The following is a 25896-nucleotide window of genomic DNA, read 5'->3' as shown; positions in this document are numbered from 1 at the left end:
ATTGAACCCAGGCACCCAGTGCTATGAGACAGTAGTGCTAACCACTTTATTCCATTAGTTATATTTTAAAACATAGAGCTCATTTTGCATTGATGATGAAGGGGTGTGTATTATTTTCACTAAAGATGTAGCTTTTTTTAAATAAGACTCCACAAAAATCATATGTACAAAACACATCTTGACAGCTTGGAGTTTGTTGCAGCTGGGTCTTTACGACTGTAGAGTTTACGGCCGGCGCTCTTGCTTGACGGCAGCAGGTCAGCGTCCCCGCTGGTGCTGCTCCTTTACGGTAGCGGGGCAGGGTGGCGCAGGCGCAGTGGTGCCCCGGAGGCCAGTGGCGGTGATGGCGCTGTCCGGGTCCGCTCTCCAGGCCAAGGTGTCCCGCCTGGTCAGCAGGCAGCACGGCAGGCCGGTGCTCAAACCCAACAAGGCCCTGGTGCTGGCCGACAGGGTGGCGAACAGGAAAATGCGGCTGGGAGGTCGGTGGTGGGGAGAGGGGAAGTAGGGGGGAGGGGGAAGTAGGGGGGAGGGGAGGGGGAAGTGGGGGGGGAGGGGGGAAGGGGAAGTGGGGGGGGGAGGGGGGAAGGGGAAGTGGGGGGGGGGGGGGAAGGGGAAGTGGGGGGGAGGGGAAGGGGAAGTGGGGGGGAGGGGGGGGGAAGTGGGGGGGGGGAGGGGAGGGGAAGTGGGGGGGAGGGGGGTGTGGGGGGGGGAGGGGGGGGGGGGGGAGGGGGGGTGGGGGGGGAGGGGAGGGGGGGGGGAGGGGGGGTGGGGGGGGGAGGGGGGGGGTGGGGTGGGTGGGGGGGTGGGGGGGGAGGGGAGGGGGTGGGTGGGGTGGGGGGGGTGGGGTGGGGTGGGTGGGTGGGGTGGGTGTGGGGGGGGGTGTGGGGGTGGGTGGGGGGGGGGGTGTGGGGGTGGGTGGGTGGGGGGGGGGGTGTGGGGGTGGGGGGGGGGGGGGGGGTGTGGGGGTGGGTGGGGGGGGGGTGTGGGGGTGGGGGGGGGTGTGGGGGTGGGTGGGGGGGGGAGGGAAGGGGTGGGGGGGGAGGGAGGGGGGAGGGGGAAGGGGAAGCGGGGGGGAGGGGGAAGGGGAAGGGTAAGTGGGGGGAGGGGGAAGGGGAAGCGGGGGAAGGGGAGGGGGAGGGGGAGGGGGAAGTGGGGGGAGGGGAGGGGGATGGGGAAGTGGGGGGAGGGGAAGGGGAAGGGGGGAGGGGGGAAGTGGGGGGGGGGGGGAAGTGGGGGGGAGGGGGGAAGTGGGGGGAAGGGGGAGGTGGGGGGAGGGGAAGGGGAGGTGGGGGGAGAGGAAGGGGCAAGGGGAGGGGAGGTGGGAGAGGAAGGGGCAAGGGGAGGTGGGGGGGAAGGGGGAGGGGTGAGGAGGAAGGGGGAGGGGTGGGGGGGAAGGGGTGGTGGGAGAGGAAGGGGAGGTGGGGGGGAGGGGGTGGTGGGAAGGGGAGATGGGGGGGAGGGGTGGGAGGGGGAAGGGGATGGAGTGCTGGGGAGTGGGAGGACGGAGGGGGTGGGGAAGCATTAGTGACAAGCCATTTGGTTCAGCCAATCCGTGCTAACCTATTTCCCTTTTCACCTGGCACCCTGAGCAGCCTTTTATACTTTTCTTCGCCCCCAACTCTGTCTCAGTGGTGGGTGCTGCTCTCCCCTCTTTAGTCACAGACTAAATATTAAAGGAATAAACTTCAAGGAATTGTTATCCCACTGTAGGAGTTCATGTGCATTCGATTATGTGCACTGTAAGCCAGTGGAATTCACTCCCACAAAAAGTGAATTCATGTGTTTTCAAGAGGAGGTAGATATAGCTCTTGTTGCTAAAGTGTTTGGGGATATTGGAAGAGGGCAGGATGACGGTACTGAGTTCAGTGATTAGCCACAATCATATTGAATAGCTCAGTGACATAGTTTGATATTCTATGTTTCTGTGTTTTGGGAATTCCTGAAATCTCTCTAAATCCAAGTTCTTTTTCTTCTTATCTCTGGCGGTCTTCCATTACGTCTGTAATCAAACTTTCGAAATTCGAACTTGATGCTACCTTCTGATTTATTATGTTTTTAGTTTCAGTTCTCAAGCTGAGACTAGCTTATGCCTGGCAGCCTATCACCTACATTTCAGCAGCTAAAATAAAGAGTCTCTTCTATTTCTGTATTAAACCTTTTATAGCTATTAGTCTTACCAATTGTTTCAATGATTCACAGAGGCAACGTGTATCACAGAGATGTCCGTGATGTTGGCTTGCTGGAAACAAAATGAGTTCAGTGAGAGAGCCTGTGCCAAAGAGATCCAGGCGTTCTACGCTTGCACAGCCAAGGCAGAGGTAACAATAATGGAGAAGCTGCACTGCAACTGTAGATAATGCTGGCGTTCCTAGACTAATTTGTTGTGAAAATAATTGGCCATAATTATCGATTTCACAAGAATGCATTTGGCAGAAGTAATAAAGGTGGTGGAGAAAGATTTAACTGATCTACATTTCCTTTTTGTTGGTGGGTTTGTGGTTTTTACATTGCTTGGAGAAAGGAGGAGGAGCAGTGGGAGAAGGGAGGCACGCCGATCACATCCAAACATTCGCTTGTGTGGAATTTTGAAAAGCATGGCTGCCTAAGATTTGGGAATATGTTCCAAGTCTTAGGTAGATATGGGTATCCGAGCAAGTTAGGGAAACTGAGAGGAACTCCTGTAGCAAGGCCGGCATCACAAACAATGAAGGTATTTAATAACCAACAAAGGACAGTGTGTGTTTATTCCGTCATTTCCACGAGTTATGTAAATATGCTATTCCACTGAGATCTGTATCACAGTTCTACCATATTTTTCAGTTTGAAAAGAACCTTTTTAAGAGTCTGGGATGTCATTCTGTCGGCATATGCCAATTTCTGCACTATACTGTTGTACTTTGTCTAGTCCTGTGATTCGATTATGTGCACATATATTCAGCGCAGAATTAGGCCACTTGGCCCCTCAAGCATGCTCCATCATTCAGTAAGATCACAGCTGATTTGATTAGTCTACATTCCTGCCTCCCCCACCCATTATCTTTTTATCCCTGTGCTTATCAAGAAATGTAATGCATTTGAGTACGGCTCCAATTAAAGAAACTTCCATTTATGTATTGCATAGTGTTCTCAGATTTATTTGAAAGACTTATTTGAATTTCTTCTGTTTCCTAAAATTTCAAGATCTGAAGAAGGCTAACAAACTTGCCACTTATTTCCCAAGCCCTGTCCAGCACCTGCAAGACACAAGTCAGGGATGTAATGGAATACTCCCCACTTGTGTGGATGGGGGCAGCTCCGAACACTCCAGAAGCTCAATACCATCAAGGACAAAGAACCTGTTGAAATGCCACCCCATCCACCACCTTCAACATTCACCACTGACGTCCAGTAGCAGCAGTGTGTACCATCTACCAAGATGCACTGCAGAAACCGACCAAAGGTCCATTGATTGCAGTGACTTCTACCACCTAGAAGGACAAGGATGGCCGATGTATGGGAATGTCGCCAGCTGCCAGTTCCCCTCTTGTGTCACACACCACCCTGACTTGGAAACATGTTACTGTCACTGAGTCAAAACCTAGGAGCTCCCTTCTAGTGGCCCTGTGGATGTTCCTAACTGCTGGGAACTGCAGCAGTTCTAGAAGGCAGCTCACTACCACCTTCTCCAGGGCCATAAACGCTGGGCCAGCTAGCGACACGCTGCTGCTAAGGCCACGCTCTCAAGACTGTAGTTTCTGCCACGGATGAGGCTTTATTGCTGACATTCCATTGGTGCAGCTCAGAGCTCCCAGTGTAGTTACCCCAGTGGCTGGTTATGAGAAGCACCTGCCCACCAACCCTGGTCACATCCTCCCTGCTGCCTCTGCATGACAGCCTGGTGTGACGAGGAACTTCCTCGAATATACCTTTGCGAACAGGTCTGGAATAGGGACACAGTGACCTTTTGTTAGGGTTTGCACTGAGCAGTAAAGTTTTGTGCTCGATGGGCAGTTCCCAGAGATGGACACCGAGATAAACATCGACTGCAGCTGCAGGACCAGCAACTCGGCAAAATACACTTTGATTTTCCCAAGTGCAAAGAGTTGTGCGTCATCTGCTGTTGCAGAGTGGTTCAGGACTGAATGCTAATGGATGCAGTAAAAGCTGTTTTATTCCATGTAACAACCACGGAGGTGAGCTGGTGAAAGGCCATTCTCTAAGGCCCTGCCGGTAATGGAAACTGCAAAACCCATTGGGGCTGTGAATATGATGGGTATAAGCTCTAACTTTAGGTGGAATATAACATAGGTGTTGAAAAGAGCTAATCTAATTTGCACTTTAGTAATAGTCATTTAATATTTAACTGTTGTGTAATGTACTTTTGTAATGTTTACAAATAAAGTACACCTTCCCCCCCCCCCCCCCTAAAGTTGATATTTTAATAGGAATTTCTGTCTTGCAGGCTGAGCGGAGAGCAAGGGCAAGTTTGCTGAGTGTGGGACAAACCAATACTTTGACTCCCCAACAAGCCACAAAGTTGCTGCAGAGATATCCCAACAAAACACAAGTGCGATAGCAGCCTGCGTGTGGAATTACTATTTGGATTTAAAAGGCTGCTGATTACCTCCTCTTCTTGTGGCTGAGATGTTCAGTTCCTGGTGGATACAAATGCCCTGGAAATTGCAGGACTGTAATACTCATCATTGACAGTAAAACTGGATAGAACAGAGACATATGTCCTTAGCTGAAATTCACGAATATCTAAGACTGGGGCTCTCAGTAATTTAGAACGAATTGCAATTTGTTGCATTTTATGAACCATATGTTGAAATATTTCATAACCGGCAGTTGTTTTGAATGCAGACGTGAGGAGTGCTTTTTAGTTCATCTTTCTTATTGTCTGTGATTTTGGGTCGAGGTGCACTTTATTCTGTCACTTTGACTTCTCTTCATCACAGTCCCGTCCCTGGTCTCTGATCTGTGATGTGAGAAGGTACACTCGAACAGGTTTCCCCTGTTGGTTCTTCCTTTTCTGCAGTGCTGTAGCAGTAATAACTCCAGGCTAATGTTTTATGAGCATGAGTTTGAATCCTACCATGGCAATAGTGAAATTTAAATTCAATAAAATAATATACCTGTTATTTCAAAAAAGCGTGTTTGAGGTGGCCATTAATAGGTGGCCTAGCTGGTGCCTCCCAAATGCCATGAACAAATCAAAAATGCACCTCAGAGTCCCCTATCTTAATGGTGGTCACATCGATATAAAGGATTCCATTGTGGGATATTCTAGGTCCAATCTGTCTTGCACCTCTTTAAATGACAATGATCTCTATGTCCTTTATGACAGTATCATCTATCTCAGTTAAAAGTTACTCCTTTTTCACAAGTCAGTGGGAATCAGTTTCTTTATAAAGGTCAGGTATGTGGCTTGTGTTTCAGTTGTTTGCAAATAGTGAAAAATGCTTTAAGATAACAGTGAAGGTGATATCAAAGTAACTCTCTTTGAAGTGTTACTTGAGGTTGTCTCAGAGTTGTATAAAATCATACCAGACCTTCTAATCACAGGAGAAAACATCTTGTGTTACTGAGCTCAATTTAATGAATAAATTCTGATGTTTACTTACAATATTTGTTAATAGACCAACAGTGATTTTGTTACACAGTGAGGAAGTATTTTGCCAAAGTTTTGCAATAACTTTACACTGTAGGGCCAGTCTCTGTTCACTGATGTAGTTGAATCTTAATTAATTTTAGTCTTGAACAATGGGGGATTGTTTGACTATTTGTAAAATATCAACAAGGGAGATTGTTGTATCAGCAGCTTTTTCCTTCCTGCCCCATTAGTGCATAAGCAATGTAAACTCATCATAATATAATTCTGAATTCAATTAGACAATCCTGTATGTGAATTTGATGTCACGGTTCCTGCACTCAATAAGAAATAAAGTCGTGCTGATCTGTCTTCGGCAAACAGATGCCAATACGTATACAAAATGTGTTCAAAGTTCTCTGTTGGTGTTCGGTTGCTCAGGACACATCAGAAAAGGTTTCCTTCTTTTGAATTACTTTAGTTCCCCCTTAAAAAGACGAAAAAGAACAGACAGCTCATCACCACCTTTTCCCAGTTAGGGATGGGTAATAAGTACTGACCTTGATGCTCATGACCCCTTGAATGAATTTTTTTAAAATCTTTGATTCTTTGAGTAATGTACATTCAAAATGAATATTCAAGTTAATTGAAAATGTATATTCAAGTTAATAGACTTTGAAGTTCTTCTATTTAACGGTATAACCTGAAATTGCTGCAAATAATCTGCAGTGTCTGCAGAGAGAGAGAGAGAGAGAGAGGAAAAAAAAGCCAAGATTTCAGGTTGAGAGCCGTCATCAGAATTTTATGAAATTTGTAGGCATTTTTTTTCTCTCAATTGGTTAACCTCTAAAAGTTACCATTGCTAGAAAATGGCATATACTTGGAAGTTTTTCACCTTGCACTCAACGTTTCACAAGAATTACCAACTCAAATGGAAAAGCAAAATTACTACATGAGAGAAGGGTGCTGATTGGTTCAAGTGAACTTTGATGATGGAGGCATTGTTGTGGAGAATGCATCTGTTAATGCTGATTGGCAGTTAATTACCAGATATTAGTCATGGAGATGTACAGCATGGAAACAGACCCTTCAGTCTAAATTGTCCATGCCGACCAGATATCCCAACCCATTTGCAGCACACAGCCCATATCCCTCCAAATCCTTCCTATTCATATACCCATCCAAATGCCTTTTAAATGTTGCAGCTCATTCCATACACATATTACTGCTGTATGAAAAGGTTGCCCCTTAGGTCTCTTTTATATCTTTCCCCTCTCACTCTAAACCTATGCCCTCCAGTTCTGGAGTCCCCCCACCCCAGGGAAAAGACATTTGTCTATTTATCCTATTCATGCGCCTCATAATTTTATAAACCTCTATAAGGTCACCCCTCAGACTCCAACGCTGTGGGTAAAACAACTCTAGCCTATTCATATCTGAGGAGTTATTTCCCCATAAGTCAAATCCTCCAACATCCTTATAAATCGTTTCTGAACCCTTTCAAGTTTTACAGCATCCTTCTGAAAGAAAGGAGAACAGAATTACACGCAATATTTCAAAAGTGGACTAACCAACATCCTGTACAGCCGCAACATGATGTCTCAGCCCCTGTACTCAATACTCTGACCAATAAAGGAAAGCATACCAAACACTACCTTTACTATTATCTACCTGCGACTCTAAATTTTAAACTCAGCAGGTTGACTCCGAAAACTAGAAATTACTGGTGAAACTCAGCATGTCTGGCAGCATCTGTGGAGAGAAAGCAGTTAATGTTTCTGGATCTGTGATCCTCCTCCAGAATGTGTAGCTCAGCATCAAGTCAGTGAGTGGCTGTCATCTATTTTGTTGAAACTGGCGCAGTATGTGCACATTATTTATTCTGCCTGAAAGTCAAAGGATGTAACATCCTCTGACCTGGTGACATCTTCAGGGGAAAAAAAAGTATGGATTTTGTAAGAAACTGTCTTCTTTTCTGGCTAGCTTTCGGAGCGACGCTCCTTCATCACCTGATGAAGGAGCATCACTCCGAAAGCTAGTGTGCTTCCAATTAAATCTGTTGGATTATAACCTGGTGTTGTGTGATTTTTAACTTTGTACACCCCAGTCCAACACCAGCATCTCCAAATCATTCTTTTCTGGCAGATGCATTATGAATGCCCTGTTATAACACTCTCTATCTCCATTGTCAAATGGTGCATCCACCTCAGAGGAAACGGCAATATTACTGGTTCTGTGTGGTTGGAAATTCAAATCCCACCCCAGCAGAGGAAATATAAATTTAGTCAATTAAATCCACTCAGTTACCTCGTTCAGCCATATCCCTCATTTTTAAGATTGACATTATGTGAAAATTATTCCAGTCTTTGTGAACAATCCCTAAATTTAGCAAATTATCAAGAATACAAGTCAGTATCCTTTACCCACATGTCTGAAAACCAAAACGAGCTAAAAACTGAAGGTCTTTCTGAAAGAACCCCTGAAAGAACCTGGAGACCCAATGAGTTTGGGCTCTTTGGAACAAATACTTTGGTAAGACTCAAATGGACCTATAGGGGTAAGAATCTGAAAATTGCAAATGTTTTATCTGAGAAATGGTCAGGCCCAAGGTTTTTGGATTCAGAATTCCTGATGTTTATCGGCAAGGGGTTTGAATAAGTCCCATTTCCTTAACCTCAGACGGGTGTCACCTGGTCTGGGAACCTAATCCATGTAAGCAGGACATTCACCAAGCCCTGCTGATAACCTTTGTGGTTTCCACAAATGCACTCCGTTTACATTCAAAACTCCCAATCTTATCAGCAATTGCAATGTTTTTGTCTGCTTACGAGAATTATGTCCCCAAAGAGAGGGACAGCAGCATAGGTCATGTGGATTCAAAAGGAATCAACTTATAACTACACTATATACATTTTCCTTCTTAAAATGAATTCTCAGGATAAACTATTGTCCATCCTTAGTTGCCCTCAAGATGACAGCAATAGCAGACTTCTCAAATCAGCGCCATTGTGGTAAAGAATTCTTTCATTCCTGTAATGCGGGAAGTTTCAGGACTTTCACTCAGAACTTATAATCATCAAAGAAAAGTTCAGTAATTACCTCACCACTTAATGACTTTTTAAGATAAAGTGACAGTTGTACAAAATATTGCAATTAATTTGCACTGAGCAACCTCTCAGAAACAGCATATGATATTGATCAGATATTCTGTAATGTTAATTGAATTGTAAATATTGTTCAAAACACCAAGGGGAACTTCTCTCCACTTTCAATTAATAAGCACCTTAGAATTTCTCTGATCCAAACAATAACACCCCTAACACTGTGGCACTCCATCAGCACTGACCCTCCAACAGTGCAGCACTCCCTCAGCACTGACTCTCTGACAGTGCAGCACTCCCTCAGCACTGACCCTCTGACAGTGCAGCACTCCCTCAGCACTGACCCTCCGACAGTGCAGCACTTTCTCAGCACTGACCCTCTGACAGTGCAGCACTCCCTCAGCACTGACCCTCCGACAGTGCAGCACTTTCTCAGCACTGACCCTCTGACAGTGCAGTGCTCCCTCAGCACTGACTCTCTGACAGTGCGGCAATCTCTCAGCACTGACCCTTCAACAGTGCAGCACTCCCTCAGCACTGACCCTCCGACAATGCAGCACTCTTGCAGTGCTGACCCTCTGACAGTGCGGCACTCTCTCAGCACTGACCCTCCAACAGTGCAGCACTCCCTCAGCACTGACCCTCTGACAGTGCAGCACTGTCTCAGCACTGATCCTCTGACATTGCAGCATTCCCTCAGTTCTGTATTAAAGTGTCAGCCCTGAATTTCATGCTCCAGCTCTGAGGTGAGACTTGAGTTTAGATTACTTTAGATTACTAACAGTGTGGAAACGGGCCCTTCGGCCCAACAAGTCCACACCGATCCGCTGAAGCGCAACCCACCCATTCCCCTAACACTACGGGCAATTTAGCATGGCCAATTCACCTGACCTGCACATCTTTGGACTGTGGGAGGAAACCGGAGCACACGGAGGAAACCCACACAGACACAGGGAGAATGTGCAAACTCCACACAGTCAGTCGCCTGAGTCAGGAATTGAACCCGGGTCTCTGGCACTGTGAGGCAGCAGTGCTAACCACTGTGCCACCGTGCCACCTGAACCCTGGAACTTGTATTTCAATGTCAAATGGAGTATGAACCATAGTTGAAAGGCAATGCATGCCTTACTCTTAGATGGTTCTAAAATATTGCATTCTTAATATCTCAATTGTTTAATCCATTAATTGTGTTAGATGTGACTCAGTGGGCAGCACTGTCATTTCTGAATCTGATCGCTATGAGTTTATATTTGATTTGGCATGGATAAGTGATTCAGAAACGTTTAAGTGAGTAAAACTATATGTATTGGTGAATTGTTCAGGAGGACATTACTTCGTCCTGTCCAGCTTCCTCCCGGATTAAACTATGGGATGTAATTAGTAAGGATACCGTGTGGAAACAACATCAGGATGTTTTGAGAAAATCCATGCCAAGGGATATAGATTGGCATTTATTGACTTGGTACAACTTTACGCTGTTCAACAGGATGGATTTCCTGTTACAATCTGAACGTTGGGAGTACTTTTTAGTTTATTTAATTATTATTTTAAAATGTGGTCTCCTAGAGTCATAGAGATGTACAGCATGGAAACAGACACTTCAGTCCAACCCGTCCACGCCGACCAGATATCCCAACCCAATCTAGTCCCACCTGCCAGCAGCCGGCCCATATCCCTCTAAACCCTTCCTATTCATATACCCATCCAAATGCCTCTTAAATGTTGCAGTTGTACCAGCCTCCACCATTTCCTCTGGCAGCTCATTCCATACACGTACCACCCTCTGCATGAAAAGTTGCCCCTTAGGTCTCTTTTATATCTTTGCCCTTTCCCCTAAATCTATGCCCTCTAGTTCTGGACTCCCTGACATTTGCCAACCTCCAGTCTTCCGGCACCTCACCTGTGACTATCGATGATACAAATATCTCAGCAAGAAGCCCAGCAATCACTTCTCTAGCTTCCCACAGAGTTCTCGGGTACACCTGATCAGATCCTGGGGATTTATCCACCTTTAACCGTTTCAAGACATCCAGCACTTCCTCCTCTGTAATCTGGATATTGGTTTGATGGTCCAATCCTGATTGTATATTTTATCTACTTTGTGCCTGTTGCTGCATCCAACCAGCCTTATGACAAGATGTAAAAGGGGAAGTACTAATCACTTTCTACATAATATCAATCACTTTCTACATAATATCAATCTTCGCTTTCCTGCTGGTCACTTTATTTTTGTTGTATGTTTGCTACCATTTGGAAAGAGGAGATTGACAGTGACCAAATGTATATTTTTAATTTCTTTAAAAGATTTCATTAAAAACAGAAAGACTATTTCCACTTAGAGGGAGGTAGAGCTAGAGGCCATCAATAGAAAACAGTCAACAGGGAATCAATGAAAGCAAAGTACTGAAATAAGAACAGAAAATGGTGGAAATACTCAGCAGAGAGAGAATCAGAACATGGCAGTTCTTCAGATATGGAGGAGGACAGAAATGTGAGTGTTTATTCAATTGCAAGGGTTGGATGTGAAGCACAAAAGGGGAAGCAATGCAGTACCAGGGGCGGGCATGGAGGGGGGGGGGGGGGGAGAGCCTGGGGGAGTGGGGGGTGAGGGTCTGGAGGGGAGGGGGGTTGGGGGCATTGAACAGCAAAACATCCTGGAACAAAGGGCAAAGAGAGTGGTGGTGGTTGTAGCAAAATGACAAACCATTGACGCAGAGTGAATGTATGACAGATGCAGAAACGATGGGTGGGTGGGAGACTGAGGGGTATCCCCAATCTCAGAGTAAGGAACAGACCATTTAGCAGTGAGGAACAGGAGGAATTTCTACATTTGGGGGCTGGGAGTCTTTGGAATTATCTGCCCTCGGAGACCGTGGGGGCTCAGAAATTGAGCATAAACAAGACAGAACCAATAAGATATCGAACGTGTTGACAGATTGGGTGCAGGAACATGGCATTGAGCTGGAAGGTCAGCTATGGTATAAGTTGAATGATGGAGCAGGCTTGGGGTGGGAGGGCCGAATGGTCACCTTGCTCCTACTTCCTATGTTCCTAATTCACAGAATGATGGACAGGCTTTGTCCAAAGGCATAGCAGGCAAACAACAGGAAATCAGGTGGGAATTTCAGAGGAGCCCCATTCACCCAGAGGGGGAAAATGTGGAGCTGGCTTTTAAAAATAACATTAATTCATGGGATGAAGGCGTCACTGGCTAGGCTGACATCTATTGCCCATCCCCAACTGCCCCAGAGGGCAGGTAGATCAGATCACCTACAGTATGGAAGCAGGCCCTTCAGCCCAACAAGTCCACACAAACCCTCCAAAGAGTAACCCACCCAGGCCCATTCCTCATATTTACCCCTGACTAATGCACCTCACACTATGGGCAATTTAGCACGGCCAATTCACCCAACCTGCACATCTTTGGATTGTGGGAGGAAACCGGAGCACCTGGAGGAAACCCACACAGACAGTTGCCCGAGGCTGGAATTGAACCCAGGTCCCTGGTGCTCACCACTGTGTCACTGTGCCATTCCTTAAGTAAAGAGTCAACCACATTGCTGTGGGTCTGGAGTCACATGTAGGCCAGACCAGGTAACGATGGCTGTTTCCCTCCCTAAAGGACATTAGTGAACCAGATGGGTTTTTCCGACAATTGATAACAGATTCACAGTCATCATTAAACTCTTACCCTCAATCATTTATTTCCAGACTGGAGAGACCCAACCAGCAAAAGACAATCACCTGTCGGGTAACATCTCTTGTGTATAATCTTTTCTTGCTTAGAGAAATTATATTTATACATTTGATTATATATTTGTATGCATTTTATATTGAAAAATACTTGCGTCCATGTAGCTCCTTTCATAACTTCAGGCTGTTCCACTGTGGGGGAACTCAAACCCAGTGTCCCAAAGACATTACCTGGTTCTCTGGATTAACAGCCCACTCGGCCATCACCTTAGCTACCAAACAGAGGTTAATTGAAGATGGAGGAGTGTACCTGGTTTTTACTGGCAGTTAGAATGGGGAGGGTGGGAGAAGGTTAAGTGCAGCAGGAATTGGACAGGCAGAATGGCCTGCTCCCATGTGGGACGAGTCCTGTTCCAAAGACTCAACATCCACCTCAGCCCAGTGTTCAAAGGGCAGTTGAATCATCAGTGAGACTTGGCCCACACCCTTGGAGTGGATGCTGATAAAAGGCTGGGCAGGAGAGAGAGGTTGGTTCTTGTCAATAATCCTCGCGGTGACGGTAAAGACGCCGATGGGCTTGGATTATCTGCAGTCTGATGTTTCTGTTTGAAATGAACTCGTGGGCGGGTCCCACCAGTCCCACCCCATTCACTACATACACACACTCTCTCTCTCTGCAGGTTTCACTCTGTCTCTGTTACCTCCAGGACAAGGTTTTGTCTATTCCTGTAGCAATCTCCCTCCCTCCCCAGGAATCTGTTCTGGCAATCCTCCCTCCTTCCAGTCTCGGACCACATCTTGGAAGCCCATGACTAGGATGTAATTTCAGAATGTTCTTTGCTTCGATTCTCTCCACGGTCCTGTATTGCTGTTCCGCGGCAGTCGAGGTAAGGTCACAGCCTTTACAAATCAAATCACCAATCCGGCCGCATCTGCAGACTTGCCTCACAAATATAAAGGGGAGGGCACGCCAGGACAAACTGTACTGTTCTGTCAATGCTCACATTTCAATGCCCCCAGTTTATTTAGCCTAGCTTGAAACTTGGGAGTTGTGTAGGCTGGCGTCTGTAGCAGGGATACTACTGGGTTTGAGAAGGTGTCGGTTTAGATGGGTCAGCTTCTCAGAAACCAGACAGGTGAAACAGCCACTCGCATTTGGGTTAATTCAGGGTTTTGATAGTGTTTGTTTCTTTTTATTTCCAGATTGCAGAGACCCATCCAGCAAAAGACAATCACCTGTCAGGTAACATCCCTGGTGTATTATCTTTTCCTGTTTAGACAATTTTTTATACGTTTGATAATATATTTGTATGCACTTTATATATAAAAGACTTGTGTTGCTATAGCTCCTTACCTAACCTCAGGGTGTTCCAAACCACTTTGCTGCTGGTTTGGAACACTCCTCCATCTTCAATTAGCTGCTGTTTGATAGCTGAGGTGATGGCCTAGTGGACTGTTAATCCAGAGAACCAGGTAATGTCTTTGGGACACTGGGTTTGATTCCCCCGACAGTGGAACAGCCTGAGGTTATCAAAGGAGCTACATGGACGCAAGTATTTTTCAATATAAAATATATAATCAAATGTATAAGTTTGGTGTAGTCACTACTGTCTTGCAAGAATAACATATACATTATGATAGGGAATATTACAGATATTTCATAGGATCCCTATAGTGTGAAAGGAAGCCATTCAGCCCATCATGTCCACACTGACTGTCCAAAGAGCAACCACCACAGACCTATACCCTCCGTATTTCCCATGGCTAATCCACCTAGCCTGCAAATCTTTGGACTGTGAGAGGAAATCCACACTGATGTGGGGAGAATGTGCAAACTCCACACAAACAGTTGCCCGAGGCTGGAATCGAACCTGGGTCCCTGGCGCTGTGAGGCAGCAGTGCTAACCACTGTATTGTCCCAGCAAATCAAGTCCCCAAATCGTATGAAATAGATAAACACTCACATTGCAAAATTGACTTCGTTTTAGATCCATTTTTATTAGTTTGTTGTTTTTTTTCTAAATCACCCTATAGTCTCAGAGGACCATAGAGCTGCTCTGTCATTAGGGAGAGACAACTGATGGTGGTTTAGCCTGGGGGTCTATATGCCACAGGCAAGGGGAGAGTTTGTGAAGGAGAGTCCTTCATGGTAACCTACAATGTATCATGGAAAGTAATTATATTAAAAATAAAGGAGGATCAAGATTTGTTAAGTGTTTAGTTGGGAAATGTATATTGGCAACCTGACTGTACTTTACTGTCATGATTAAATGTCTGGTTGGAATGATAAATAGTTTTTTTTCTGAAATCCAACATGTTTCCACGTTACTGGGAACTTCCATCAGTGTGGAGTGACGCTGGGATAGTGCATGGGCGGTTTCTTGCTGAGAGCAATATTTTTCATTTCTCTCTAAGTAGAAGATCAAACAAGTTAATTGACAAAAATGGTTCCAATAGGTTTATAAGATACATTTTGATATATCTTATATTTATATGATATATTTCGAGGTGAGATTTCACAGATAGTCAAAACACATTCACAGGGTGGGGTGGTCCATTTGTGTTTCACTGTGCCACAGATATACTCACACACACGCACACAAATACATAAGTACTTAAAGACGTACAAATGCATCTGCACGAAGACACACATAAGTTCACAGATTTAAATATATACACATTTACACACAAGCTCAAACACACAAAGACAGACAGACACACCCATTTTTAGCTGAAGTGGGGGTGGTATTCTTTACTCCAAGAAACTGTCCCACATGCTGATGTTTTTGATTCAGTCAGAGGCTTTAAAAAGGAGAGGAAGATGTGCATTGATATATTTCCTAAACCACACATCCGCTATTGTAATATTGAGCAGCAATACCTCCAACTATGCTGTACATCAGTACAGATCTCACTCATTCAGTCCTCCCTCAGTACAGCACTCCCTCAGTACAGCACTCCCTCAGTACAGCCCTCCCTCAAGATTGTCCTCTCTCAAGATTGTCCTCGCTCAGTGCAGTCCTCGCTCAGTGCAGTCCTCCCTCAGTATAGAACAAAGAAAATTTCTAGCCTAGGAACAGGCCCTTCGGCCCTCCAAGCCTGAGCCGATCCAATCCACTGTCTAAACCTGTCGGTCAATTCCTAAGCATTTGTATCCCTCTGCTCCCCACCTACTCATGCATCCATCCAGACGCATCTTAAATGAATCTACTGTGCCTACCTCTATCACCTCTGCTGGCAACGCGTTCCAAACGCCCACCACCCTCTGTGTGAAGTACTTGCCCCCCCCGTGTGTATCCCCCTTAAACTTTCCACCTCTCACCTTGAAAGCGTGACCTCTCGTTATTGAATCCTTCACCCTGGGAAAAAGCTTGTCTCTATCCACCCTGTCTATACCCTTCATGATTTTGTAAACCTCAATCCGGTCCCCCCTCAATCTCCTTTTTTCTAATGAAAATAAACCTAACCTACTCAACCTCTCTTCGTAGCTATCACCTTCCATACCAGGCAACATCCTCGTAAACCTTCTCTGCACCCTCTCCAAAGTGTCTACATCCTTTTGGCAATGTGATGATCAGAACTGTACACAGTATTCTAAATATGGCTGAACAAATGTCTTGTACAATTTTAATATGATTTGTCAGCTCTTATACTCAATATCCCGTTTGATGAAGGATAGCCTTTATTCCTTCTTGACCACTCTATCCATCTGTGCAGCAATCTTCAGGGTACAGTGGACCTGCACTCCCAGATCTCTCTGTCCATCAACTTTTCCCAAGGCTCTTCCGTCCATTGTATAACTCAATCTAGAATTAGACTTGCCTAAATGCATCACCTCACATTTTTCTGGATTGAAAACTATCTGCCACTTTTCTGCCCAACTCTCCAGTCTATCTATATCCTCCTGAATTCTCTGGCAGTCTCTTATGCTTTCTGCTACTCCACCAATCTTTGTGTCATCTGCAAACTTGCTGATCATACCAACAGTGCCCTCTTCCAGATCATTTATGTATATTACAAACAATAGTGACCCCAATACTGACCCCTGTGGAACACCACTGGTCACCTTTCTCCATTTGGAGGAACTCCCTTCAACTACTACTCTGTCTCCTGTTGGTCAACCAGTTCTTTATCACCTAGCTAGAACACCCTGCACACCATGTGACTTCACTTTCTCCATTAGTCTACAATGGGGAATCTTATCAAATGCCTTACTAAAGTTCATGTATATGACGTCAACAGCCCTTCCTTCATCTATCAACTTGGTCACTTCCTCGAAAAACTCTATTAAGTTGGTAAGGCACGATCTTCCCGCAAAAAACCATGTTGCCTATCACTGATAAGTCCATTCTTTTCTAAATATAAATAGATCCTATCCCTCAGTACCTTCTCCAGCAACTTTCCCACCACTGACGTCAGGCTCACTGGTCTGTAGTTACCCGGAATATCCCTACTACCCTTCTTGTACAGGGGACAACATGAGCAACCTTCCAGCCCCTTGGCACCTCGCCTGTATTTAAGGATGCCACAAAGATATCTGTCAGGGCCCCAGCTATACCCTCTCTCATCTCCCTCAGCAACCTGGGATAGGTCCCATCCGGTCCTGGGGATTTGTCCACCTTAATCACCTCTAGCCTACCCAACACATCTTCCCTACTTATGTCAACGTGATCCAGAGTAATCAAACTTTTATCTCTAATCTCAAAATTTATCATGTTCCTCTCCTCAGTGAACACTGATGCAAAGTAATCATTCAGAATCTCACCCATTCTCTCAGGTTCGACACACAGCCTTCCTTTCTTATCCTTTAGTGGACCAATCCTTTCTTTAGTTACCTGCTTGCTTCTTATATAAGAAGAAAATGCTTTGGGATTCTCCTTAATTCTGCTCACTAAAACTATTTCATGACCCCTTTTAGCCCGCTTGATTCCTCACTTAAGACTTGTCCTACTCTATCGATATTCTTCCAGGGCCCGTTCTGTTCTTAGCTGCCTAGACCTTATGTATGCTTCCCTTTTTCTCTTGGCTAGTCGTACAATTTCTCCTGTCATCCATGGTTCACAAATCTTGCCCTTGCTATCCTTTGCCTTCAATGGGACATGCCTATCCTGCACTACCATTAACCTATCTTTGAAAGCCTCCCACATCTCAAATGTGGAATTCCCTTCAAATAGCTGTGTCCAATCCACATTTCCCAGCCCCTGCCTCATTTTGATATAATTGGCCTTGGCCCAGTTTAGTACTCTTCCCTTAGGACCACTTTCTTCTTTATCTACGAGTATTCTAAAACTTACAGAATTGTGATCACTGTTCCCAAAGAAATCCCCTACCGTAACTTCTACCACCTGTCCTGGCTCATTCCCCAGTACCAGGTCCAATATGGCCCCTTCCCTCATCAGACTATTGACATACTGCTCTAGAAAACTCTCCTGGATGTTCCTTACAAATTCTACCCCATCCAGACCACTGACGCTAAGTGTATTCCAGTCAATGTTGGGAAAATTAAAATCTCCCATCACCACTACCCAATTGCCTCTACATCTTTCTATAATCTGTTTACCTCTTTGTTCTTCTACCTCACCCTCTCTGTTGTGAGGTCTGTAATACAGCCCCAACAATGTAACTGCACTCTTCTTATTCCTCAGCTCCACCAATAATGCCTCACTACCCAAGACCTCCATAATGTGCTCCTTTAGCACAGCCGTGATATCGTCCCTGACCAGCAATGCAACTCCACCACCCTTTTACTTCCCTCCCTGTCCTGTCTGAAATGTCTATATCCTGGAGCATTTAGTTGCCAATCATCTTGCCCTTCCTTCAACCAAGTCTCTGTGATGGCAATAACGTCACACTCCCAGGTACCAATCCAAGCCCGAAGTTCATCTGCCTTACACACTATACTCCTTGCATTAAAGTAGATGCATTTCAGGCCACCAGTTTTTTTGCACTCACCTGCTCTCTGCCTACTCTTCCCTTTATTAATGCTTTCTTCATGATTCTTACTGTCTCCAGTCTCTACCTCACTGTCTACTTGTTTTCTCCTCTAGTTCCCAGCCCCCTGCTTCATTAGTTTAAAACCACCCCAACAGCAGTAGCAAAAACTCCCCCAAGGACATTGGTTCCGGTCAGGTTCAGACGCAGACCACCCATTTTGTAATAGTCCCACCTTCCCCAGAACCGGTCCCAATGTCCAACAAATCTGAACCCTCCCTCAGCACGGCTCTCCCTCAGTGCAGTCCTCCCTCAGTACATCCTTCCCTGAGTGCAGACCTTCCTCAGTACAGCCCTCCCTCAGTACAGCCCTCCCTCAGCATGACACTCCGAGTACAGCCCTCCCTCAGTACTGTCCTCCCTCAGTACAACCCTCCCTCAGTACAACTCTCCCTCAGTACAGCCCTCCCTCAGCATGACACTCCAAGTACAGTCCTCCCTCAGTACAGTCCTCCCTCAGTACAGTCCTCCCTCAGTAAAACCCTCCCTCAGTGTAACCCTCTCAGTACAGTCCTCCCTCAGTGCAGTCCTCCCTCAGTACAGCCCTCCCTCAGCATGACACTCCAAGTATAGTGCTCCCACAGTACAGTCCTCCCTCAGTGCAGTCCTCCCTCAGTACAGCCCTCCCTCAGCATGACACTCCAAGTATAGTCCTCCCTCAGTACAGTCCTCCCTCAGTACAGTCCTCCCTCAGTAAAACCCTCCCTCAGTGTAACCCTCTCAGTACAGTCCTCCCTCAGTACAGTCCTCCCTCAGTACAGCCCTCCCTCAGTAAAACCCTCCCTCAATGTAACCCTCCCTCAGTACAACCCTCTCAGTACAGTCCTCCCTCAGTACAGTCCTCCCTCAGTACAGTCCTCCCTCAGTGCAGTCCTCCCTCAGTACATCCTTCCCTCAGTGCAGACCTTCCTCAGTGCAGACCTTCCTCAGTGCAGACCTTCCTCAGTGCAGACCTTCCTCAGTACAGCCCTCCCTCAGTACAGTCCTCCCTCAGTACAGTCCTCCCTCAGTACATCCTTCCCTCAGTACATCCTTCCCTCAGTGCAGACCTTCCACAGCACATCCCTCCCACAGCACATCCCTCCCACAGCACATCCCTCCCACAGCACAGCACTCCCTCAATACAGTCCTCTCTCAATGTAACCCTCCCTCAGTACAGCCCTCCCTCAGTACAGCCCTCCCTTAATAAAGTCCTCCCTCAGTACGGTCCTCCCTTATACAGCCTTCCCTCCATATAACCCTCCCTCATTATAGCCCTCCCACAGCACAGAGCTCCCTCAGCACCACACTGCAGCATCAGCCCTGATTCTTGCAGTTAACCCTTTGGAGTCAAGTTTGAGCTAACACTTAGCTGATGTTGTACTGATGGTGCTGAATGAACAACACACACTGGGTGTTGTATGTAGCAAAATAAATGATCTAGAAAGATCCTATCTGTATGGGAGAGGAGGAAGCCAGGCGCTGGGCCCTGTGTTTCTCATTGGTGAAGTTCACAGTACCTTCCGTTCAGTACAGATTCAATTTGGGAACATTGGAACAGGAGTAGGCCATTCAGCCCATCAAACTTGCCAGTCATTCAATACAATCATGGCTGACTGAACACTTCAATACCTTTTACTGACCCAAACCTATAACCCTATAGGCCATTGATAATCAGGAATCTTTTCAACTCTACCTAGAACATACTGAAGATTGAGCTTTCAGTGCCCTGTTTAGTCGAGAATTACAATGGTTCACAATCCTCTGGGTTTAATAAAAGTCTCCCCATCTCAGACCAAAGTGGCATTTCCTATATTTTTAGATTGCACCTCCTTTTTCTAGACAGCCCCACCCAGGGAAACAGATATCAGCCCTGTCGATCTCTAAGAATGTTTTAATGAGACCACCTCTCTTGCTTCAAAACTGTAGAGAACACAGACCCAGTTTTCCCAATGCCCCTATAATGGGACGGTCCAGCCATCTCAGGAACAGGGCCAGTGACCTTCGCTGCACACTCTCTGTGGCAATAACATCTTTCCTGAGATAATGAAACCACGCTCCTATACAACTGCAGTAGGATTTCACTGCTCCCATACTCCTGAGAGAAACACCAAGGGAAAGTATTTTCCCCACCTTACTATCAAAGTGGACAAGCTTTGAACTGTACCATTGTGAAATTAGGTGTGGCTACTCTATGTTGTCTGTGACAGTGTTAAGTCATGTCAGCATGCAGTGTTGGCAGCAACCCCTGGGTAGATAGTGCCACCAGCCTCCTAGGTAGCATTGTGTCTACAGAACCAGCGCTTCTCCAGCGCCACACTTTTTGACTCTGATCTCCAGCGTCTGCAGTCCTCACTTTCTCTCAGCTGTAGTTACCAAGTGAGGCAAATTTCATCAACTCTGTCAGCTCTGCTCACATCAGGCGATACAGATTTAGTGCAGGAAAGTGGCATCGATGTGGATGTTCAGCAGTGATCTACTGGGATGGCAGATCAGTTCAAGTCTCTACATTATTCCTTCCATATGGGCCCTGATATTGGTGATCCCATACCTACAGACAAAGAAGGACACCACTTTGACTAGGACAACACACACATCCTAGGACAGGCGAAACAAAGACACGCACGAGAAGTCTGAGAGGCATGGCGTTCCCCTCATGATTTTATAAACTTCTTTAAGGTTACCCCATAGCCTCCACACTCTAGGGAAAAGAACCCCAGTCGATTCAATATCTCCCTGTCTGACACACAGCTGACCTATTTTCTCCCCATCACCATATCGCCATGGTATTCTTTTCATCTATCAATCACCACCAATGTTTTCTGATTGATTAATTTGCATTCAAGGCCCATTGAGAGCAGTATAGACCATCAGAAATGAGGGTGAAGTAGGGAGAGGGAGCTAAACCAAAATGGAGTTGGATGGGGAAGACTCCTGTCTCTTTTTCCAAATCCAGAAGTACTGTAGTGCCTCAGGGACCTTCATCGGGTTGGTCCTGAGAGAGTATTGCTCCATGTGCTTGTAGCTGATACATGGGCAGCGATAACATTCAGTAAGTTTGGATTGTTGTGGGACAGGAGATCTGTGGATATCATTGAAAAAAAGTCAAATCGCTGGAGAACCCAGAAGGTCTGTGGAGAAAGAAAGTAAAGTTGATGTTTCAAATTCAGTGATCCTTCTTCAGAATGATGTGGAGAAGCCAGTGTTGGACAAATCACACAACGCCAGGTTATAGTCCAACAGGTTTGTCTGGAAGCACTAACTTTCGGAGCGCCGCTCCTTCATCGGGTAATTGTGACCAGGTTCTTCCAAATAAACTTGTTGGACTATAACCTGGTGTTGTGTGATTTTCAACCCCTTCAGAATGGATATCTGCCTGATTTTGGAAACCATTCTCCTCTCCTTGTGTCTTTTTGACAAGCTGCCTCAAGGGTTCAGCCGTAGTTGATGAAGGGCTTATGCTTGAAACGTCGATTCTCCTGCTCCTCGGATGCTGCCTGACCTGCTGTGCTTCTCCAGAGCCACGCCTTTTGACTCTGATCTCCAGCGTCTGCAGTCCTCACTTTCTCTCAGCTGTAGTTGCCAAGTGAGGCAAATTTCATCAACTCTGTCAGCTCTGCTCACATCAGGTGATACGGATTTAGGGCAGGAAAGTGGCATCCATGTGGATGTTCAGCCGTGATCTACTGGGATGGCAGATCAGTTTGATGGGCTGAATGCCTTACTCCCATTCTTGCATTCCAGAGTTGCTTGATGGAAGGTGTTCCACTATTTTGCAGCCAGAACTAAGGTCACTTCTTCCTGGGGCTAAAATGGAGGTTTCCATCCTGCAACTAAAATGGATGATTTAGAGTCATAGAGATGTACAGCACCAAAACAGAGCTTTCCATCCAACTCATCCGTGCCGACTAGATATCCTACATTAATCTAGTCCCATTTGCCAGCACTTGGCCCATATCCCTCTAAACCCTTCCTATTCATCCAGATGCCTTTTAAATGTTGTAGTTCTACCAGCCTCCACCACTTCCTCTGGCAGTACAATTGCTGTGCTCTTCCAGCACCACTGATCCAGTACTGTCAGATTGTCATCTCTGGGATAAGATGTTATGCTGACTGCCCAATCAGATGAATGTCAAAGACCCAGAGGCACTGTTCAAAGGAGAGTCAATGTTTCTCTTTCAATCAAAATTGATTGCCTGGTTATCCATTCATTTCCCAAGGGTTTTGATTTCAGCAAATTGGCTGCGGTATTAATCCACGTAAAAACACTGATCGGCATTTCAAAAAGCAATCATTTAGTTGTCAAGCTCTTTCAAAACATCCTGAGGATGTGAGAAAGCAACGTAAATGTAAATTTTCCTTCCAAAATATCTTATGCTGTACTTTAATGTCTTCTTGCATTGTTGCTATTGAATCGACTGTTCTTCAAGATGCATGTCTCTACTGAACATTTGGTGTAAAACGCTCGAGTATTGCATATAGATCTGGATACCATGCTTTAAGAAGAATCTAAAGTGAGTGGAGAAGGGATTCATCAGAATGGTTCCAGGGATGAGGAACTTCTGTTGCATAGATAGATTGGAGAATTTGGAATAGGTGAGTTGGAAGGAAATTTGCTGAAGGTGATCGGAAGTAGAAAGGGAAAAACTGTTTCCGTTGGTGGAATGGGCAAGACCCAAAGGCAATTAGTGACAGAAGTAATGGTCACATGAGGAGAAACATTTTCACCAAGTGAGTGTTCAGGATGAGGCTGCACTCTCTGAAATGGAATGGTGTAAGGCTCAAATGTCAGAGCCCGAGGGGTGACCTAGGGAGGTTTATAAAATCATGAGGGGCTTTGATAGGGTAAATAGACAAGGTCTTTTTCCCAGGGTAGTGGAGTCCAAAACTGGAGGGTATAGTTTGAGGGTGAGATGGGAAAGATTTAAAAGGGACCTAAGCGGCAACTTTTTCACACAGAGGGTGGTGCGTGTATGGATTGAGCTGCCAGAGGAAGTGGTGGAGGCTGGTACAATGACAACATTTAAAAGGCATCTGGATGGGTATATGAATAGGAAGGGTTTAGAGGGATATGGGCCAAATGCTGGCAAATGGGACTAGATTAATTTAGGATATTTGGTCAGCATGGACAAGTTGGACAGAAATGTCTGTTTTCATGCTGTTCATCTCTATGATTCTAATTGACATTTTAAAAAGAAAACTGAACCTATATCTGAAAAATAAATACAAGGAGAAAGGCAAAGGAGTGTCATTCAGTGTATTGCTCCTTCAGAGAACCAGAATGGACATGGCAGGCTGGATGGCCTGGTGCCTTTGCTATGGAAACTGTTAGATCCAATACATTTCAGCTTGGATATTGATTCGCATTTCTTGTAACTCTTAAAACTCATTGATTTTGTGAGACAAATTTTTTTTTGAAGCTATGAGGAAGTTCTGTCAATATTTTTCTCAATCAGATATATATCAAGAAGGTAGATGGTCCAAAATGCTAAACCAATGGGTGATGAGAGGCAGACTAATGTTTATAATTCTTGACACTTTTAGCTCTGTGTCCTTTCCACATGGTGAGGGCTGGATAAACCTTTATTTGCTGGAAAATGAACAGTTTGTTTTAAATCTTGTCTCTGTCACCAACATACTCTATTAGCGCTGACTCATTCTTGAGTCACTCTTGCCTTTGGGTCAGCTGGTGGGATTAAGTCCCTCTCTCAAGATTCGAACCCAAAACTCATGGTTGGTGTAGTAACACTGAGTGAGTGCTGTACTGCCTGAGCTGATGTCTCTAAGGTGTAATAGTAAGTGGAAGTCTTATGTTTAGTTGGGTGGATGTAGAAGATCCCATGACATTTACTTGGAGAAGATACGGGGATTATTCCTGGTCTTCTTGGCAATACCCATCCCTGAAGTAACAATTAAAAATAGTTTATTATCACATTACTATTTGTGGGAGCTTGCTGTGTGTAAATTGGCTGCTTTATTCCTTAACATTTCAACAGTAAGTCCACTCCAAAAGTATTTCCTTGGCTGTTAAGTGCTCTGGATTGTCCTGGGGTCTTGAATTATAAATACAAGTCTTTTCTGAATGAGTTGATACAATAGACATTATGCACATTGAGTGAGGCTTTGAAATTCTCACAGGTAAGTGGAAGTGGTTAGCAGAAAGTAATAGATTCCCAAACGCTGCTTTGTGTTTGAATGAGACATGGCATTGGCTTTTATTCTGAGCGGAATTTCCCAACAGTGAGGAATAAACTCAATTTTTATTTTGCCTTTTGTTCCAACAGCTGTTAGCTGGTGTTTGGGCGTTTTTACCAAGTTGGGTTATTACACTGGGTCAGTAACGTACACTGTGACCGGGGAGGAGTGCCTGAAATGGACAGAATTCCCAGACTATGTCCAGCAGTATCCCAACAAGGGTCTTGGTGACCACAACTTTTGCCGCAGCCCGGATGGTGAACCAGTTCCGTGGTGTTTTTACAGGAAGAAAACGGGGTCCATTAGTTGGTCAGAATGTGACTGCAATCACGGTAAACTGTTTGCATTGTTCTTGATGTTCATTACTGCCAGTTCGATGGGGGTTTCAGGGATTTCTGTGGGATCGCACACATGCAAATCTGGGCAAGACTGGAAAATATTATGAAAAGGACAGCTGGGTCTAGGACTCCCAGTTCTCCATGCAGGGACTTGTAAAGAAGTGGGAATGCTAGCTGTGGATAGCTGAAAGAGGCCTCAAAATATTCTTGATGAAAACAATTAAAATTCACAGGCAAGTTACATGAGTAAAGGCTACTTGGCTTAATGATGAGGTAGAGAAGGAATGAAAAGGAAGAAAATCCCACTCTCCAGATCCCACTACCATCCAGGATATCCTGTTACTCACACCTATATGTGGGTCAGAACCAGCATTTTCGATCCCATAAGACCATGAGAAACAAGAACGGTAGGCTGTTCGGTCCCTCTTTTCCCAGTGGTGCTGGAAGAGCACAGCAGTTCAGGCAGCATCCAAAGAACTGCTGTGCTCTTCCAGCACCACTAATCCAGAATCTGGTTTCCAGCATCTGCAGTCATTGTTCGGTCCCTCTAACATTCGGAAGGATCATGGCTGATCCGACATTCCTCGTGTCAAATTTCCCGCCTTTTCCCCATAGCATGTGATTCCCCAACTGATGAAGAATCTATCTGTCTCAGCCCTAAATATACAAAAGGACTCTCCCCACTCCAGCTCTCTGTGGTAAGGAGTTCCAAAGACACTCAACCCTCTGAGAAAAGAAATTCCTCCTCACCTCAGTCTTAAACTGGAGTCCCTTTACTCTCCCATGAGCGGAGACATCCTCTCAGCATTGACCCTTAAGAATCCTATATAATTCAATGAGGTCACCTCTCACTTTTCTAAACTCCAGTTAGTGGAGTCCCAGTCTGTTTAATCTTTGGTTATACGTCAATACCTCCATACTGGGGATCACCCTAGTGAACATTTTCTGAACTGCCTCCGAGTTAATTCTACAAATGCCTTCGGCCTAAATATCAAAAACACTGAGTTCTGCGGTGACTGCATTTATGTAG

At 45.5% G+C, this 25896-nt stretch overlaps 2 protein-coding genes across 2 annotated transcripts in view; both read left to right on the top strand.

Annotated features, from left to right (window-relative positions):
* Positions 1–316: 316 nt before the first annotated feature.
* Positions 317–7639, top strand: chchd1 (coiled-coil-helix-coiled-coil-helix domain containing 1). Its single transcript, XM_060854080.1, has 3 exons — positions 317–479; positions 2200–2318; positions 4442–7639. The coding sequence occupies exons 1-3, from the start codon at positions 344–346 to the stop codon at positions 4553–4555; spliced, it is 369 nt and encodes a 122-aa protein (XP_060710063.1). The 5' UTR covers positions 317–343; the 3' UTR covers positions 4556–7639.
* Positions 7640–12949: 5310 nt separating this feature from the next.
* Positions 12950–25896, top strand: part of si:ch211-51a6.2 (neurotrypsin) — a 58276-nt gene continuing 45329 nt past the window's right edge. The window contains exons 1-3 of the mRNA XM_060854165.1: positions 12950–13250; positions 13567–13606; positions 24618–24860. Of these exons, the coding sequence (XP_060710148.1) occupies positions 13194–13250; positions 13567–13606; positions 24618–24860 (340 nt within the window). The 5' untranslated portion in view covers positions 12950–13193. The remainder of the gene's footprint in view (positions 13251–13566; positions 13607–24617; positions 24861–25896) is intronic.

Source organism: Hemiscyllium ocellatum, chromosome 43, assembly GCF_020745735.1.
Source record: "Hemiscyllium ocellatum isolate sHemOce1 chromosome 43, sHemOce1.pat.X.cur, whole genome shotgun sequence".
NCBI lineage: Eukaryota > Metazoa > Chordata > Chondrichthyes > Orectolobiformes > Hemiscylliidae > Hemiscyllium > Hemiscyllium ocellatum.
Note: the sequence above shows the minus strand (reverse complement) of the source record. Positions and strands in the feature narration are given on the sequence as shown.

Coding starts and splice junctions, on each gene's coding strand:
- chchd1 (XM_060854080.1), top strand. CDS start 344: ATGGCGCTGTCCGGGTCCGCTCTCCAGGCCAAGGTGTCCCGCCTGGTC. Junction 480..2,199: donor CAGGAAAATGCGGCTGGGAG/GTCGGTGGTGGG, acceptor AATGATTCACAG/AGGCAACGTGTATCACAGAG. Junction 2,319..4,441: donor CTTGCACAGCCAAGGCAGAG/GTAACAATAATG, acceptor TCTGTCTTGCAG/GCTGAGCGGAGAGCAAGGGC.